This window comes from Calonectris borealis, chromosome 4, assembly GCF_964195595.1.
Source record: "Calonectris borealis chromosome 4, bCalBor7.hap1.2, whole genome shotgun sequence".
In the NCBI taxonomy this organism is placed as follows: domain Eukaryota; kingdom Metazoa; phylum Chordata; class Aves; order Procellariiformes; family Procellariidae; genus Calonectris; species Calonectris borealis.
Genome location: NC_134315.1, coordinates 6,619,478 through 6,636,966, shown reverse-complemented (window position 1 = coordinate 6,636,966; position 17,489 = coordinate 6,619,478). Strand labels below are relative to the sequence as shown.

Below are 17,489 nucleotides of genomic sequence, written 5' to 3'. Positions count from 1 at the left end.
TCAGATGATATAAAAAGCGGAAAAGAGCCACATTCACTGTAACAAAGGGGCAACTTCGTGCACTTTAATTCATTTACGATTGTACATTTCTGCCTCATATCTCCTTGAGATGAGGCTCAAACAAATGATTCTGGGTGTAGGTTTGCCTGTGCAGCTGCAGACACTCTCTGCAAACTTCCCTAGCCCCCTTCCTGCTATGGATCTCCGAACCTCACCAATGTGTGGGTCTGCCTCTGAGAAAGGCAGAACTGAAATAGTTTGATTTCTGGCCAAAACCTTATAGTTTTTACCCGGAATCTCACCATTTTCTCTGTGAAATTTCATACTTCTGTGCATGAGAGGGCAGGAGACACATAACTTCTTCAACAACCCCCAGCGACAAGCTTATATATTTTTTCTCAGACAACGTAAGACGCTTCCCATTGGGATGAACTCTGTACAGGGTATTAAATGGCATTGGAAAACCCCAAGCATCCTTATCACCCGCTTACTGGACCTGCCTGGCGTTGCTTGGGTCACTTAGAGGTCTGAAAGCTTTTGTTTGTGTATGGTTTTCAGACACCAGACAGCTCACGGGCAGAGACAGGACTGGGCGTTACGGGGAGATTTTTGTGCTATTCAAGCTTATGTGATGCTTTTTTATTAAATTTGGTGTGTTTTGGTCCTGGTTGCGAGTTGGGGTCTTTCCATGTGCCCCTTTCTGAGTCTCTCCCAGGAGTAGGCTCCAGAGACCCCCAGGGGAGGAGGGACCCTGCTGGAAGGAGGGTGATAAAACCCCAGGTTAGATCTCAGGGAGAAGATGGGGTGAACATGAAGAACCTCCTTCCCACCTCAATGAGCCCTTGTGGTGGCTCAGGTCACCCACCTTCGTAGCTTGGCCTCCTACCACCCCTATCTCCTCTACCTCAGCTCCAAAATGGGGCTCTTTGGAGAGGTGTTTCCTGACTGTTGCCTCAAATCCCTGCGGAATGGCTAGGTGTCCGTGACCTGAAAGGTGGAGGGACCCGTGTGAGGGTGGGAAAGGCTGGGTGCAAGCAGGTCAAGGCTCCCCCGAGGCTGCGTTCGTGCATCTCCTCCCTGGATGCAAGGCACTGCCGCCATCTAGTGACACCGGGACTCGCTGGGGGCTCTGGCAGAGCCTGCGGTCCCCAGCGCTCCTGGGCCGGGGGATGCTCTGCGGGGAGTATGGGAAGGGGACCCAAACCCAAGGCGTTGCTTGTGCTTGGGACATATAGAGGGGCCCACTGTTGGAGAGGATAGAAAGCTGCTCAGCAAACACGAAGCTGAGAGCGTTGCAGTGCTTTGCTTCGAGTGCTGCAACGCTCTGCGGTGAGACCTGAAATTTTGGGGGGGACTTATGAAGGAAAAAATTGGCTTCTCATTGCTGCTAGGTGCCCTTCTGCTTCCTGGGTCCTTGCCAAGCTTTGGGATGCCTTTGGTGGGTGGAGAGGTTGAGGAAATTCCATCTGGAGGGATGAAAACTGATGCAGAACAAAAAAAAAGTTGGAAAAGTCTGACAGCAGCCTTAGCTGGGGTTTGCAAATACAGCTGATTTCTGACATGTGAGTCCAAAGAGCATGAACTGCTCAGGAACAGAGAAGGGCCAAAATGGAAGTGCAAATCCCAGCAGGAATATGGAGGCACTGAGTAAGACCAGGTTAATTAAAGGCTATTACATTTTCTAGCTCTTGATCTGTTGCTGCAGTGGATGAGCCCCGCCGGGCTGGCGTGCAGCAGCACGGACACCATCTTCCCCTCTTTTAAAATTCAAAATAATATTAAAGAAATGGTGCTCTAAACTTGAATGCATGGAAATTGTAGGGCCGAGCATGGGAAAAACACTCCCAATAAATGGCGCCGTCGTCCCGGCGCGTATCCCAGGTTCTTCCCCTGTGCTCTGCGCTCGCCTGTGGCTGCCACATAAGCAGTCCCTGCCATCACAGCATTAACCGACGAACTCATTAGCGAGGGCTATCACCGCTGACAGGCCCAAGGCATAGATAAAGCTGTGGTAACAGCCCTGCTGCTATTTCTGCCTGCGAATGCAGAGCAGCAGGTATCCGGGTATAACCCATTTTTTTTTTGCAGGGTTCTTGCAAAAAAAGGAGGGATGTAATGCTGAAGGGATCATCAATCTCATCGTAAGCTCTTCACTTGAAAAAAATAAATAAATTAGATGAATCAGTGAAGTCATCTCACGCAGCTAATGCACACATTAAAAGAATTAGATATATGGTAAGTAAATGCCCAGAGGCAGAAAGTCCCACGGTGATGGGAGTAGGTGAGGTCCCATCAGGGTGTGCTGGGTGAACAGGAGATGCTCAGATGCACGTTGGTGATATTAAATTATTACATCGGTAATAAAAGCTATCAACTTGTGCAGCTTTTCCTAAGGATTTGATCCTTTCCTCATCCTAGCCTAAATTTGAGCTGGGCTTAAAGCGTGCTCTGCCTCTGCGTGGGCAGAGATTGCTGCAAGGAAGGAAAATCCTGAATTCACCTCGGCACACTGTCGTGGGAGAGGGGAGAGGTTAGAGTAGAGGAGGCAAATCCTGCAGCTTTTAGTATTTTCTTTATTTCTAGTGTTTCACTGGTTTGTCCAGAGATGCTACTTGATGATTTTTGTGTCAGCTACCTCTGGAGCATGATGAGGAAAAAACCCTTTCAGAGCTGGTAAATGAAGAAGGGACTAATAACTAACTGGACTGGGTATTAAAGCATCATCCAAAAATACACGGGGCGTTAAAAACATATGGAACTGAGAACATCATCTCTTTACATCTCTTTGCCACAGCGGGATTTGCCCTGCATGTCAGGGCCAGCTGAGGCGAGTGGCCGATGTCCCCGAAACGGAGCTAAGGCTCCATTTCTAGAGGCTTTTGGTGACTCCAGGGATGGCCCTGGGGAGGTTTCACCATTGATTTAAACCCAAGCCATTCCCTGAAGAACAAGGTCCAGCCCTGCTACCTGCTTTTTCCAGCACCCCCATCTGGGATGGGGACGGACCCCCAGTACAGGGTCGGCACCCCACTACACGCCAACGTGCCATGAAGACCCGGTGACTGAGGGTACGGGGAGGACCCTGGGGCCACAGCAGGTTTGGGTGGCTTCATCTTTGCAATGTGATGAGAAACGTTGGGCACAGAGATCTCCTTACGGTGGGGAAATGCAGGCTGACTGGGTGATATAATTGATATAATTATAGATAATTAGATCCCTTTCTAGCTAATTTCCTAGAGGTGGTCAGAAAATGGAGACTATTAACAGTGTTCTGGCCCACTGGGTAAGCTCAGATATATTATTAAAAGGCTGCTGTTTGCTTCCTGCTCTGCTTCAGCCGCCCCGTTCGACCTTGAGCAACACCATCATGGGCAACTCTGCCCAGAGCCTGCAATTTAGCTTCTGCCTCCTGCTGAGGAGCTTGCAGGAACAGTTCGGTTTGGATGTTGGGTGTAGAAAAGCCCATTTCCACATCGGTGCTCGGGGCAAGGACTGGACCCCTCTCTACCAGAGACTTTTCTCATGGCTCCGGTTACTCGCCAGAGTTATAGAGGCAACGCATGTTGGGTCGGACTCCAACGCTTTGGCAGGCGATGTGTCCCTTACTGCAGATGTGGCCTTTCTGACTCACGGCTGGCTGTTATCAGCCGTCCTTTGTACCGCTGCGTCTTGCCTTCCTGGGCTGAAGTCCCCGCACACGCTCCAGCAGCACACGCTGCGCTGCACCCCAGATCCCCGCAGCCACCAGTCCTCTGCTGACCTTGCCCTTCAAAAAACACTTATTATTTATTAAACTGAAAAATAAGGAAAGGGATGCACATTCCTTCCCTGCACTGGAGAACTTAGGTTTTTTTTGCACATGTCCCCTCTCCCTCCCGTGCCTCAGTTTCCCCATCAGTGGGACGGGGCTGTTATGACATCCCAGCCTCGCAGGCTGAACACGTGGCTTTGCACAGCTGAATTACAGACGGATTTTGCTTGGAAGGGACGTCTGGAGGTTCTGACCCAAACCCTGCTTTAAGCAGGTTCAATCTCAAATTTAAATCCAACCTCACAGTTAAATCAGGTGGCTCAGATGAATTTTGAGTTATGCTGGAGACACCATGCCCAGTGCTTGATCACCTTCACGGATAAAAGCTATCACCTAATATTTAACTAGATTTCTGCCAGCTGCAGCTCGTGCCTGCTGCCCCTTGCCCCAATTCCACCAGGAGCAGCTTGGCTCCGTCTTTCCCGCATATTCCCGTTCCCAGGCTCGGTGCAGGGCGGCCGCCTCCGCCGGCTGCGCTGCGGCGAGGGGAACGTTGGCGGGTTGCAACGGGGAGAAGTTTTCCGTGAGCACAAGTGCAAAGGGTGGCCGGGTTGCAAGCGCTGGCGGCGACTTGCTTGGCTGCTTTTCCTGCCTCTGCGTGGGGTCAAGTGGCCTGCAGCCGTGCCGTGCCGTGCCGTGCCGTGCCGTGCCGTGCCGTGCCGAGGGTCTGCACCGTCGGCTGGAGTGCCCCAGGTGGGAACGGCTGTGGGGGTTCACGGGATCGAGGCGAGAAGGAGCCTCTCCCGGCAACCGCCAGCGGCTGCTTGGTGGGATTTGCATGAATCCGGTGGATTTAGCTCAGCCCTTCCTACACTGAGTTAAAACCTGTCCTTAGTTTAACCCCTTTGAACAAAATCAGCCTGCTCGAAAAACATAGTTATTGCCTTTTATTTATTTATTTGTTGTAAATCTTAAAAGTCCAGCTTTTGCAAATAGCCTTCAGGGGACGTGACGTGCTTGGGCAGTGACTTTTGCTCTGTCAGGGCTTTTGCTCAGGCTGGGAAGTGTCTCCGGGGCAGGGTGGGAAGAGCACAGGGAAAACGGGACGAGGAGGCTCCAGCCACCTCCGTGCAAATCTCGGGCAGCGTTTCCGCCGCCCGCAAAACGCCGCCTGCCCTCCGCCAGCTCGGTCCGCTCTAGCTCCCCACCGTGTGAGATTTTTTTTTTAGGGGAAGAGGCATTTTCTTCCCTGAGGAGCTCTGTCTGTCCACGTGGGAAGTTTTGGGGGGAGTCAGCTTGGGATGCGGGGTTGTTCCCAGGGTGGGGGGATGCTCTGGGGCCCTGGCAGTGACTGCGGTGCCTCCCCAGCACCCATGGAGTACGTCAGCACGCGGGGAGGCGTGGGGGCCGTCGACTTCGAGGGAGCCCTCTTCTCCGGCTACGCACCCGACGGGGGCCTCTTCATGCCCCAGCGCATCCCCTCGCTGGACGGGGACACCCTGCGGAGGTGGAGCCGCCTCTCCTACCGGGAGCTGGTGAAGGAGCTCTGCTCCCTCTTCATCACGGCTGAGCTGGTCCCGCGGAACACGCTCAATGGTGAGCCTCAGCCGTGCGGGGAGCTGCTCGCAGGGACGTGCACGAGGATTTGGGGGAGTTCGGATGCGTCTGCCTGCCTTCACCCCATCCTCTTCACAGTCCCCAGAGGATGGAGCCTGCTGCACCGTTGCCTGCTCCTTTCTGTACCCTGTTCTCCTCTGTGACCTTGCTGGGACTCGTTACCTTCTGGAAAAGGTGTCCCCTGTGTGCAAATAGGGATCCTGGTGACTGCAATAGCGATGGTTGGTGCCGCGGCCCTGCTCGCTGCTGGGGGACCCTGCTGCTCTGCTGGGCTCCAGACCTGCTCTCCCACCAGGGCTTTCTGCTGCTCCACGCTCTCACTGCTATCCGATTTTTAATGTTTTTAACATTTAACGGCTATCCCTTCCACCAGAGGGCAGCTACAACCTCTGTCTCAACGGCGCGTTATGATAAAATTCAGATTTCCTGTATTTTATATTTTAACAGAGTTTGCTCTGATTGAATTGGGTGTCCCCTGGGGTCTCTCACCGTAGAGCTATCGAAGACAATAGGGCGGGCTGGTTTACTCCTAATAACTAAGAATAACTTGTTGGATATCTGTCACCTCTCCAGCAATGGAGAGTCTTTGGTTGTGCAGAAAGCTTCCCAGGAGCATGAAGAGCACAGATGCAGGAAGCCATGGGTCAGAAAAATACTCCTCTACCCAATGTAACAGCCCCTTTAACCATTTTCCCTCTAGACCTGATCGACAGGGCCTTCAGCAGGTTCAGACACAAGGACGTCGTCCATCTGTCCAGGCTGAAAGATGGGCTGAATGTTTTGGAGCTGTGGCACGGGGTTACTTACGCTTTTAAAGATCTGTCCTTGTCCTGCACGGGGCAGTTTTTACAGTACTTCTTGGAGAAAAAACAGAAGCACGTCACTATTCTGGTGGGTGAGTATGCCTCTTTGTGGGGGTAAAACTTCTGGGCAGGTCTTTACCTTGAGAGCCATCATCCCATGGCCCTCCCCATAGATGCCCTGGGGTGGTAATGCCTTGTGGGTGGCTGGTGAGTGATCTCCAGGCAATGCCAGGGTGGCTGCTCTAGCCAAAAGCATCTCATGGAGCATCTCTGCATCTTTTTCTTAAAGTGCAGTGATGCAGGTTTGACTGACGCATCCGTTTTTTGTTTTTTTTGCTTCTCCCTCACTTTGAAACAGGGACTTCAGGGGACACGGGGAGCTCAGCCATCGAGAGCGTGAGAGGGCAGAAGAACATGGACATCTTTGTTCTGCTGCCTAAGGGGTTCTGCACCCAGATACAGGAACTTCAGATGACCACCGTCATTGAAGACAACGTCCACGTCTTTGCTGGTTGGCATTACTGTTGGACTGTCCACTTTATGACCCTGCTGTGTCAAAACCATGACCCTAAAAGTCTCAGAGGGCTGCTGCTTTAGCAGCTGCAGTCAGCCGGATCATTGCCATCATGGCCACCGTGCCCAGATGTCTGGCTAACAGGAGCCTATAGCAGATGTCCCCACTTTGATGAAAAGTGGTTCATGGCCTCCTTTTCTCCTGGCCACAGATCAGAGCTGCCTCCATGCAGGTGGTTGGTGTTTAGCTGCACTGAATTCTTGACACTAAAAGGATCGAGAGTCACCCCTTCCCCCTTGCCCCCTCACCTTCATGGATGGTCCATCCCCTACTGCTGTGCCGTCCCCATGGGAGGGATCACCACGGGGTGCTTGAGCTGTCCCTCTGCTCAGCCAGGTCTCACCTTGGCATCTCACAGGGGATGCAGGCATTTATGCCTTCCTGGCAAATATATACTTGGTATAAGGAAGAGCCCGGACGCAATGTCTGCAGAAACCACCCGGCACCCACGCGGTGCTACCCAACCCCCGGCTCGTGCAGCCCCCGCGGTAGACGGGCAGCTCAGGACACCCCCGGCCGCGGCAAAGCCCAGGGCTGGAGACTGGCCCTGTTTCTGAGCAGAAATGCTTTGTGCCTGATGCGCTGATGTTGGCAGATTTAATCTTTCCTTTCTCCTTTTGACAGCTCATGGGAACAGCGATGAAATCGATGAGCCGATCAAGGAACTATTCGCTGATGTCGATTTTGCCAGAAAATATAATCTGATGAGCTTGAATTCGGTCAATTGGTCTAGGATTATGGTGCAGATTGCTCACCACTTCTACGCTTACTTCCAGTGTGCCCCGTCCCTGGATACCACCCCGCTGCCAGTGGTGGAAATTGTTGTGCCAACAGGAGGAGGAGGAAATATCACAGGTGAAGGGAAAAAAGATAGGTTAGATAGGGAAGAGAGAGCGCGCTGTGACCTATGGACTAAAAGCACTTTGCAGATGCTGGGTATTGCTATTTATTAAAACACCCACTCTCTGGTAGGATTTCTTCAGAACCACTTATATTTTATTACTCATGTATGGTTATTACTCATTCGGGTGTCACTGACGATTTGCAAGGTGCAGAAAATCCCAAACCACCCTTTGATGATGACTGTAGCTATCTTGAGGATGGACACATTAGAAGAGGACAGAATGTATTTGATCCAGAAAAGAGGGAAAATACTGTGGCTCTGATTTCCTAAGTGAGACATTAACAGGGGTGTGGAGTCCTGCCTGGTCCTACTCTGGTTTGCATAGCAGTGCGTAGTCAAGAGAACCACTCCTAATTGCATAATCTGGCCTTCTAAATGTGAGTCCTTGATTGCCTCCATCCCAAGATAGGCGTACAACTGTCTTATGAAAGCAATAAAGGATTCGACGCACTCAACTGCGCTCACTGCGTTTCCAGGCTGCCCATTTGAGGCAGCATTAAAAAGATGCAAGAGCCCAAAAGATTCATCTCTCTTGCTTGAACGGCAGCTGCCTGACCTCTCGGTCCCCTGCCCATCCATCTTCAAATCTGGAGATGCCCAAGGGTCAGTGTTCAATGGACTGTCATGGCAGGAGAAGGATTGCGTCCCAGGATTTTATAATCTGGTGCTCAACCAAAGCATTAAAGACCTCTCAGAGTCCATTAGGGACTCAATCAATTTGTACCGTGACTTCTTTGCTAAATCTTCTTTGAATATTTCTTCATCAAGCCTGCATGTATTTTTTCACTTTTTTTCCTAGCTGGCTGTATTGCTCAGAAAATGGGTCTCCCGATTCGACTTGTTGCCGTGGTTAACAGCAATGACATCATTCATAGGACTGTTCAACATGGAGATTTCTCACTGTCAGAGAGCGTGAAGGCTACGTTAGCATCAGCCATGGATATTCAGGTATGTAATGAATTGGCCAAAATGGGAAAATAGCAAATATTATATATTTTTATATTTTTTTTCTTTGTACTCTGTTCTGCCTGGTTTATAAGAGCATAATTCTGCGACTGGCGATGCCTCTCAGTGATGCATTAAGAGGTGTGACTGCATTTCTGCTGCAGACTGCTGAGCTGAGATAGATCAAACACCTTCTTCCTCACTTTTCAGGGCTTGACTTTGTAATCTTCATTGTCAGCCGCTGGGTTTCTGGGGTTTCATTATGTGCAAGGTTAGCAAGAGAGGGACACTTTCTCAAAATGTGACACTTCTTAGAAAATTATGAATCCCATCATGTCTTAAGGGCTTTGTTGATGCTTCTGAAAGTCTCCACCAAGAGCAAGAGACAAGACCAGGAAGACGGTAGGGAGGCCTAGAAGAAATGCCTCATCTATGGCCATCTGCAGGTTGCTCAGAGCAAAACAAGTCTCAGCAGGCAGGCAAAGGCCTCAGAAATGAAAAGTCATGGAGGTGCAGAAAAAAAACACCTGGAAGCAAACACCTCCCATTTCATACCTACCCTGTGATCCACAGGGATTGGATCTGCTTCCAAACAAGTGACCAAAGTGTGAAATCACTGTGGCCTTAAGCTACCTGGATTTTCCAAAAGCTGTTCAAACACATTGGGAGGACCTAGGAGCCTGGAGGACCTGCCATGCTTTGCAGTCAGTAAGTCATTATGCCCCTATCACCAGGCTGCTGTGGTCTGCAGCTTGACTTCCCTCTCGAGGCATGAATTTGTGGGGCTCCTCAGAACTCAAAGGGTAGCTGGGCTCCTCTCTTGGCTCATGTCCCTTCAGTAGCACTGGTCTGCTGAGGCACCTAAGCATGTGCCAGACTTTGGGATCATGAGGTAAGGCAGCCAGGCGGGGTGATGTCCAGAGATTCGTGAGGAGCTGGATGGGTGTATCCCTCTGCACATCCCTCTCCACAGCTGCATGAGACATCATCGTTCAGCTCACATCTGAAGCATCCATGCAGATATTTCCATAGCTCAACAGATCATTCATGCTGGAGGGGAATTCAGGAGGTCTTTAGTTGGGACCTGCTCAAAGCAGGGTCAGCCCTGAGGTCAGACCGGGTTGCTTAGGGCTTTGTCCTGTTGGGTGTTGGAAACCTTCAAGGATGGAGAGTGCACAACCTCTTTAGGTTGCCTCTTCTGCAGACTAAGCTAAAGCAGAGAAAACTTTCCAGTTAGACAGTAACTGAAGAGTTGAAGGTGAAGCAGAAAGTCTAGTGTGGATGAGCCTTGGAAGGAGCAATCCCAGGAGGATCACAGCAGATGCTGTGTCTTTCCAGTACCTAAAGCCAACCAGGGGCTGTTCTCGGGCCCTGAGGACAGGAAGCACCACGCAGCTCATGTCCACATGCCAAAACCTTCCTTGGGAACAGTCCCCAGCATCACCTGTCCTCCAAACTGGTCCCTAACATTCTCCTGGACAACTCTAGTGGCATGCGACAAAACCAGACCAGAGAGCTGGCTAATAGCTTAAATGGCAAGGCCAGTGCTTGCACCAGTGTCCTGGCCCAGGTCTGGATGTGAGAGCAGCAGAAGGAAGGACAGGAGAATGGGTGTCAGGAGGACGGTGCTGGAGGCACCTCCAGTAGCAGGTCATCAAAGTCCAGGCATGCTAACACGTAGCTTCTCAGGCCAGCCAGGTTGGGAAGCAGAGGACAGCCTAAAACAGGGGACAGCCTAAAGCAAAGGGCAGGCTACGCCCAGACCAGACTGAAGATTACAGGCTGGAGGCTCTGGGAGGTGATGGTGGGAAGATGAAGAACAGAACTGGGGCCATAAGCCACCCAGATAAGGACACGAAAGGCTGAGTAAGTCCTGATGACTCGCCAAGGTAGGACAGGATGGAGAGACAAAAGGTCACAGGCACTGTCAGCTGCTAAAAAGGTATAAAGAGCTCATCCAAAACCAGCACTTGAACCCCGGAGATGTGATGAGGACTTGGTAGTTGGTGCCCCTTGTCCTGTCTGTCCCTACAAGATATCTTGGCCAAACCACCTGGATGAATGTTTTTTGGTGCTTGTGAGCGTGCGGGGATGAGACAGTGATCGGTGAAATTGGTTTGGGACCCTCCTGTATGGTCTTGCACCGAGTTCTGCTGCAGTGTTGCAACACCGATTGCTACATAGCCATACAGACCAGTCAGGCCCTATATGTGCCTTATACGTTCATAAAGATTATCGGTCAGCCCTGCAGGGAGCTGGGTGTCTCATTAAGTCACGCAGGAGCTGGGTGACTCACAGCAGCATCTGCAACATTGAGTAAACAGCTGGATATTTCTGGTTCTCAAATACGTAGTGTGTTATTAGCCTGGCTTCCTCAAGGTGATTATACAGATGTGGTCACACCGTCGATTTATCAGTTGTCCCTTCATTAAGTTTTTTTAATCTGGTGGTCACTGCCAGACTGCTCTGACAGGTCGGAGGTTTGAAGGACGTTGGGTTCCCAAAGACTTGTCTTGGGATGTAGGTGTGCAGGGGGAAGACACAAAGCCCACTCCAGCCTCCACCAAAAAAAAAGGCAGCAGTAGAACCTCAACCCTAATTAGACATCAGAGAATCCACACAGGTGCTCTCCCCCCCGAGACAGACGCTTGAATTTCCGCTGCTCACCCGCTGCCTTGTTATCCCAGGAGCCTTACAATATGGAGAGGATCCTCTGGCTGCTCTCGGGCTCTGACAGCCGCCTGATGAAAACGCTGATGGAGCGATTCAGCGTGTCAAAAAGCCGTAAGCTGCCGGAGGATTTGCACAGAAAGGTCAGCTCCTCGCGCACGCGGCGCCGCGTCTGTGTAAGGAGATTTACCGCTACCGGTTATTTTCCACTCATTTTCAGAATAAAAAAATCATAGCAGAGAGTTTCCAACCAAAAATTTAAGCGTGAGGCCAGAGGAGTTTTATATCAGTGTGTGTGCATGGAGGTGTTAAAACCCCCTTTTTAATTATCTTTTTAAAAAGAAACCTCTTTCTTCTTTGCAACACTGATTAAAAACTGCCTACAATTATTTAAGTAGGGCGTGCAACCACCCCTTCTTTGGCCGCTCCAGTGCCGGCATTGGCCGTGCACCGAGGCATCCCGCAGCAGATGCCGGCACAAACCCAGCGTGGCTTTTGGGAACGCGTCTGCTGGCTTCGGTGCTGCGATTCAGCCTCGGTGGTGTGGCAAATGGGAGCACGAAGACAAAGCAGAGAGAAATACAAGAGAAAACCAAATGTTTTTGCAAGGCTCTTTGGGCAAAGTCCTGCCTCTTCCCATCCGACACACGCTGTCCCCCCACTGAGTGTCCTTTGCTCGGTGCCCGCTCCTGCTGGCACAGCAGCAAAATAAAGAATAAAAAAATAGATTATTAAAAGAAAGATGAGCTGTTACACTGAGGTGGGTTTTACAAACCCTCAGAAACTCCCTCGGAGCATGCAAATAGCAGTGCAGAGTTGAGGAGCTGAGTCTCGGCTCCTCTCCACCCACGCTCCGGGCACCTGGGGATGGAAACCCCTCATTCATGCCCCGGCCCCGTGGCCATTTCCAGCAGTACCTCATCCCTGGCTGCAACAGCAACCCCTTTTCCTTCAGTCCCTGGGGAGCCCCAGCCTCCAGACTCCCTATTTCAAAGTTTTGCTGAGTGTCCATAGCACAAGCCCGGCTGGGAACGCGTGGGGTGATGATGCTCTGGGCAAACCTCCCCGTTTTCCCCGGGGCCGCAGCTCTCTGAGACCCTGCGCTCGTGCTCGGCCTCCGACGAGGACATCGTGCGAGCCATACGGCGCTGCTGGGAGGAAAACCGCTACCTGCTGTGTCCCCACTCCGCCGTGGCTGCTCACTACCACTACTCGCAGCCAGATGGGTAAGGACAGCCGTGGTCAGGAGCATGGGGGACCGGAGCATCACTTCTCCTGCAGCATCTCCAGCTCAGGGCTCGCTTACATCAAAAGTTTTCTTGCTTTTCTTTCTTTTTCAGCACGCCCCGGTGTTGCTTAGCTCCAGCCTCCGCAGCCAAATTTCAGGACTCCCTGCTCCGAGCTGGCCTGGTTCCCCAGCTCCCCCCCGAAATCACTGCCTTAACGGTGATGGAGACCAGGTCCACTCCCCTGGAGCGGGGGCAGGACTGGGCACAAACGCTCCGGGAGTGGATCGAAGCCAAGGCAGAGCGGTGGGGGACTGCCGGGCAGGGAGTTATGCAGACCTGAGCTACCAGGGCACGGCTGGCCGATGCCTCCCAGGGCTCATTTTCTATCCCCAGGAGAGAAGAGCCCCAAGTTACTCTGGGAGAGGACCCTACGGTCTCTATGCAATGAATTATTAGCAGGAACATACTTTGCCGTTGAATTATATAGACTATTTCATAACATCTTCAGTAAAGAGCTCTGCAGTTGTATCCTCTTTTTTCCTAGAAATTCATAAAAACTGATCGAAACTCTGAATAAACCTGCCTGTTCCATCATTACATGCTGTTACAGAAAGCTCCCTCAGACCCGCAGCCGCCAGCTTCCTGAGCGTCATCCAGCGATTCTGGCCCCGTGCTGGGTTGTTCAGCCCAGCAGTCCCAGCAGCACCCGAGATGCTCAACGGGAAAATTATGCAGGGCTGGAGTGGATCCGCTTTCCCCATCCTCATAATTTAAGCAGTGCCAGGGATCATTCCCAGGCATGGAAACGTGCTCAGTTACAGTGTTAAAAAGCAGATGTTTTCCCTGGACATGTTTATTTTAAGGAGCTACTTTCCAGGGCCATTATCTCACAGCTTTTGGTCCTAGTCCTGCTGCAGACTCTTACCGGGCAACTTCCACTGAAATAAATAGGAAATGGGAAATTCCCCTTATCTTCAGCCTGAAACTTCAGGTCTTTCAATACCACGTTCCCATCACGCACATATAAATATATAAATACCTCATGTGGGAGCTGCCTCCACAAGTCATGCATCTGGCAGGAATCTGTTGTGCCTAAAAAGGGGGAAAAAAAAAAAGGAATAATTACACCAGGGGGGAAAAATCCCCCTTTGCCATCAAAAAAAAATTCCCCCTTTGACATCAAAGGAAGTCCTGTAATGGGAGGATTAATTTGAAGGTTTAGTGGCATTTAGCAGGGTAAAAGTAAATTCTGTGAAGTGAATCAGCATGGGATGTTGCAGAATGTGCGGGAAGAGTGGGAAGCTTTGCCTGGGCTTCAAGCCTCCCTGCTGGCACCTGGGCAGCCTTTTCCTAGGCTCCCCCCCGGCACAGCTGGCCCCGTGCCACCTCCTTCCATCCCACCGAAACCCTGCAGGAGAGGAGGGACCCGCGTCTCCTCCGCGGCAGGGACCGAGGCTGCCCCATCCCAGTTAACAGGAGTGATGCAAAAAACCACAGCGCTTGGATGCTGGATGTTTTTAATGCTAACGGCTCTACTGGTTGCATGGATCAAGCAGCTGGGAGGAAAATGGTGGTGGGCTCCAGGGAAGCCCTGATGCTTCACGACACCATCATTCACCCCTCTTTAAGAACCAAACCGGCCAGCAAAATACCTCTTATTTAAGCAAAAACACAGCCTCGTCCTCAGGATGGCAAGGGATGGTGCAGCAAGTCACCGGGGGTGCCGGTGAGAAACCTGCCCCGATCCCATTTGACCCCCGTGATTGGCCGCCCCTTTCGTTGATGCACGCGTTGTACTCATTGGACTCCACCGCCTTTAATAGCCACCTCCCCAAATCTTGCGGTTCTCGGCCAAGGATGGTTGCCCTGTTGTAATTTAGCTCTTAATCATAGTTTAAGACACCCGGCGACGGGGGAGAGGCCTGAAGTTGCACCCAGCTCCGCATCCAAGCGAGAGGTTGCAAATCCGGATTGCTGGCTGGGACGGGAGCAGGAGGGGGAGCGGGAGGGCGAGGGGCCGCACCCGGACCCCCGGCCGGGGAGCACCGGGAAGGACGGGGCGAGGGGTGCTGGGCTTGCAGCCTGCCAAAGCCCTGGCGTGTTTTGCAAGCAGAAAGCGTGGCAAATATACATCCCCACGCTCCCGTCTTGAGGCAGCCAGATGGGTAAAGGTCCAGCCTTGCTGCGGGAAGGTGGCAGACGATGCCCATGCGGGGTGAAAAGGGGTTTAATTCTCAAACATCCCTGAGGATACCCCTATGGGGTGAGGGTGCTGCTTCTCCTCCAGTCAAAACCAGATGTTTTTTGGGCAGGACGCTACGAAACCTCTCTCTGGGATTTCTGGGGCAGAAGCGCAGCAGGAAAAGCCTGTTTCACGCCCGGAGCCCAGGCGGAGGGAGCACAGACAGGCTCGGCTTGCAGGGCGGCCGCGCTCCCGCAGAGGGCAATGCACGGCTGCCCGTGGCAGCCCGGGTGCCTGGGGTGTGGGGATGAACCTGGCCTCGTGGGCATGCTGTGTCCCACCGCCTGCTCAGGGATGCTGTGTCCCACCGGCTGCTCCCACACCGGGGGCTTTTGCTCCCACTTTGGCCCCAAAATGGGTGTTCAGGGTTCTGCTCGCTCCTCCTCAGATCTCCATCTAAGAGGGAGGGCCAGCTTTGTGTGATGGAAAAATGGAAAACACAGGGAGGAAAGTCATGCAGAAAGGCGGTACCTCCTTGCCCAACACTTTGATGGGCAGCTGCAAGCTCTGGCAGCTTGACGTGTTCCCGGGGTTAACGATATATTACTTCTGCACCTTCCAGAGCTGTTCAGGCCAGACTTGTGTAATAATTCATCTCATACATCAATTGCTCACACTTTTCCCCATCAAAAATTTCAGTTTCAGGCTCCTCACCCTGAGCAGATCCATCCCACATGTCCTAGGAGACAGCTTTGCCCACGAGCCAGTTGCTGTCCTCCGCAGGGACCCCATGTCTTGCCAGGATGTTCACCTGGAGGTTGGGACACCCTTCAAACTGAGGGACATGCTTCTAACCCGTAAATATCTCAGGTAGGAAGTCTTGTATTGGGATGGAGATGCAATGTGTTGGGAGAGAGGAATAGGGTCCCCCATGGGTCAGCTGGAGGTTTCTACCCAAGAACTCACACCTACCAAAGCATCTTGTTGGTAGCCATTTGTTGGTGTGTCCAACATGGGACTTGGGCACTTGTCCCAGCGTGGGTTGGGATCTGTTTGGCTACACGTGGGGTCTACCCTTTAAGCCCTCTGCCTCCGAGATAGCGGTCGTCACCTGGTGTTGCACCCCGTGGAGACATCAGCAGCAGAGTCACACTGTGGTTCGTCGCTCCAACCATTAACAGTGCCATTAAGAGTGCTATTAATTAAAGGGGGACATGGGATGACTGGCTGCCTGCAATGCTGGTTGAGCTAAAATTTGGGGGGATAATACAAATCCCCAATGGGCTGCGGATGAGGATGCTATTTCCCATGAGCAGAGCAGTCCAGCCTTCCCCTGTGCTTTGCCACGATGTCCATCCCCATCCTCCAAGTCATGGCTGCCCACACCATCCCTCCCACCCAAGGAAGTGATTTTGGGGCATTTCCTCCGCTGACCGGGGTGTCACGTCCTTCTGCTCCAGCGTTACCATTATGGGCTGGGAGGAGGAGTCCACAGCGCAGTGAATTATAAGCCAATTCTTTAAAAAAGTGTTCTGAAGGTTTGGGAGTTGAATTATTATTTATAATGCCCTGGGGGCACCGTGTAATTTATGGACAGGTATGAAGACAAGTAGGCGCTCAGACATGGGGATGAGCCCAGTGTAAATGCCGAGATAGAAAGATAGATAGATGGATAGATGAAGATAAGCTTCTTGGCCAGGAGAGCTGGAGATTGAAAAGCCTGCTCTTATAGATCTCTGCTGTCCTAGGGTAATACCTACTATCCCAGTACTCCCACTCCATATAAAGTCATCTCAAATCTGGTGCAAATGGTTTGTTTACTCTTTTTTTAAATTAATTATTCCCAAGTGCAAGGAAAGAAAAAAAAAAAAGGAGTTTCTTTGTTGTTGCAATTTGCTGCTAGGCATTCCTATGTGTGCTAATGATAAGTATTAATTAAATAGCTTGCTGTTGTCTTTTAAATGCAGTTCTTTCAGGCTGTAATTAAACACAGACACCCAGCCCTTTCTGTCTGCATAGAAAGAGGCAGGCAGGCCTCCGGAGCTCTGCACTTCTTTCCTTGTAGCAGGAAAGAAGTGGAAAATGAGGCAAAACCAGTTTCCATTGAAAACTCACCACCCTGTGCATGTCCTTCATGGGGAAAGCAAGCAGCTCAAGGAAATTGAAGGAATGCGACTTCCAAGATCCCAGCCCTGCAATCAAAGTAAGTTTATATGCCCTTAAGATTTCGCAGCTTCATACATTTTAAAGGCAGAGGAGATCACTTTGTTTGATCTCCGGCGCAACACAGGCTGTTGAACATCACTCTGCCGCGTTCATCGAGCCCAGCAACTTGTTGGCTTATGAACATCTTGATCTGAAGATCTAGAGATAGGAGTCCATCCCTCTCACTTGCTTCTTAGTTTTCCCCAGGTTTTTTCACCCTTACTGTGAAAAACCAGGATTTACTGCTGTAAATCCCCATCCCTATGCTGCTCCCGTGGTCAATATTAATCTCCCAAGGCAGGGTGCACTTCCTGGGAAAACCTGAGCTCCCACCAGCCCTGCTGTCCTCTCGCCTCCCCGGCTTCAAATAGAAACTCAGCACTAAAGCCCTCCAGAAATGCAAATAAAAAAGTCCGATGCTTACGTGATGGAAGGCAACCCCCAAATAAAATTTGCCATATGCCGAACGGCACCTACACCCAACGTTATTCCTGCCCTCAAAGGCAACTGGGCTTCACTTATCTAAAATGCTGTTGTTAATCAATAAATACATGAAGTGACACTGGCCGTCTGCTGTAGCACTTACAAGAGTGGTGGGGGAAGCCGCAG

The 17,489-nt window shown here is 51.4% G+C and overlaps 1 protein-coding gene across 1 annotated transcript; it reads left to right on the top strand.

The window, feature by feature from the left end:
* Window positions 1–5,109: 5,109 nt before the first annotated feature.
* On the top strand, window positions 5,110–13,065 carry THNSL2 (threonine synthase like 2). The gene is made up of 8 exons (XM_075150512.1): window positions 5,110–5,347; window positions 6,069–6,263; window positions 6,530–6,682; window positions 7,370–7,600; window positions 8,449–8,597; window positions 11,282–11,407; window positions 12,351–12,490; window positions 12,605–13,065. The coding sequence occupies exons 1-8, from the start codon at window positions 5,125–5,127 to the stop codon at window positions 12,831–12,833; spliced, it is 1,446 nt and encodes a 481-aa protein (XP_075006613.1). The 5' UTR covers window positions 5,110–5,124; the 3' UTR covers window positions 12,834–13,065.
* The last annotated feature ends 4,424 nt before the right edge of the window (window positions 13,066–17,489 follow it).

What these genes read in the sequence shown, in the direction of transcription:
- THNSL2 (XM_075150512.1), top strand. Translation starts at nt 5,125, where the DNA reads ATGGAGTACGTCAGCACGCGGGGAGGCGTGGGGGCCGTCGACTTCGAG. An exon ending in GCACGTCACTATTCTGGTGG is followed by an intron (nt 6,264 to 6,529) that starts GTGAGTATGCCT and finishes ACTTTGAAACAG; the next exon opens with GGACTTCAGGGGACACGGGG. An exon ending in AGGAGGAGGAAATATCACAG is followed by an intron (nt 7,601 to 8,448) that starts GTGAAGGGAAAA and finishes TTTTTTTCCTAG; the next exon opens with CTGGCTGTATTGCTCAGAAA.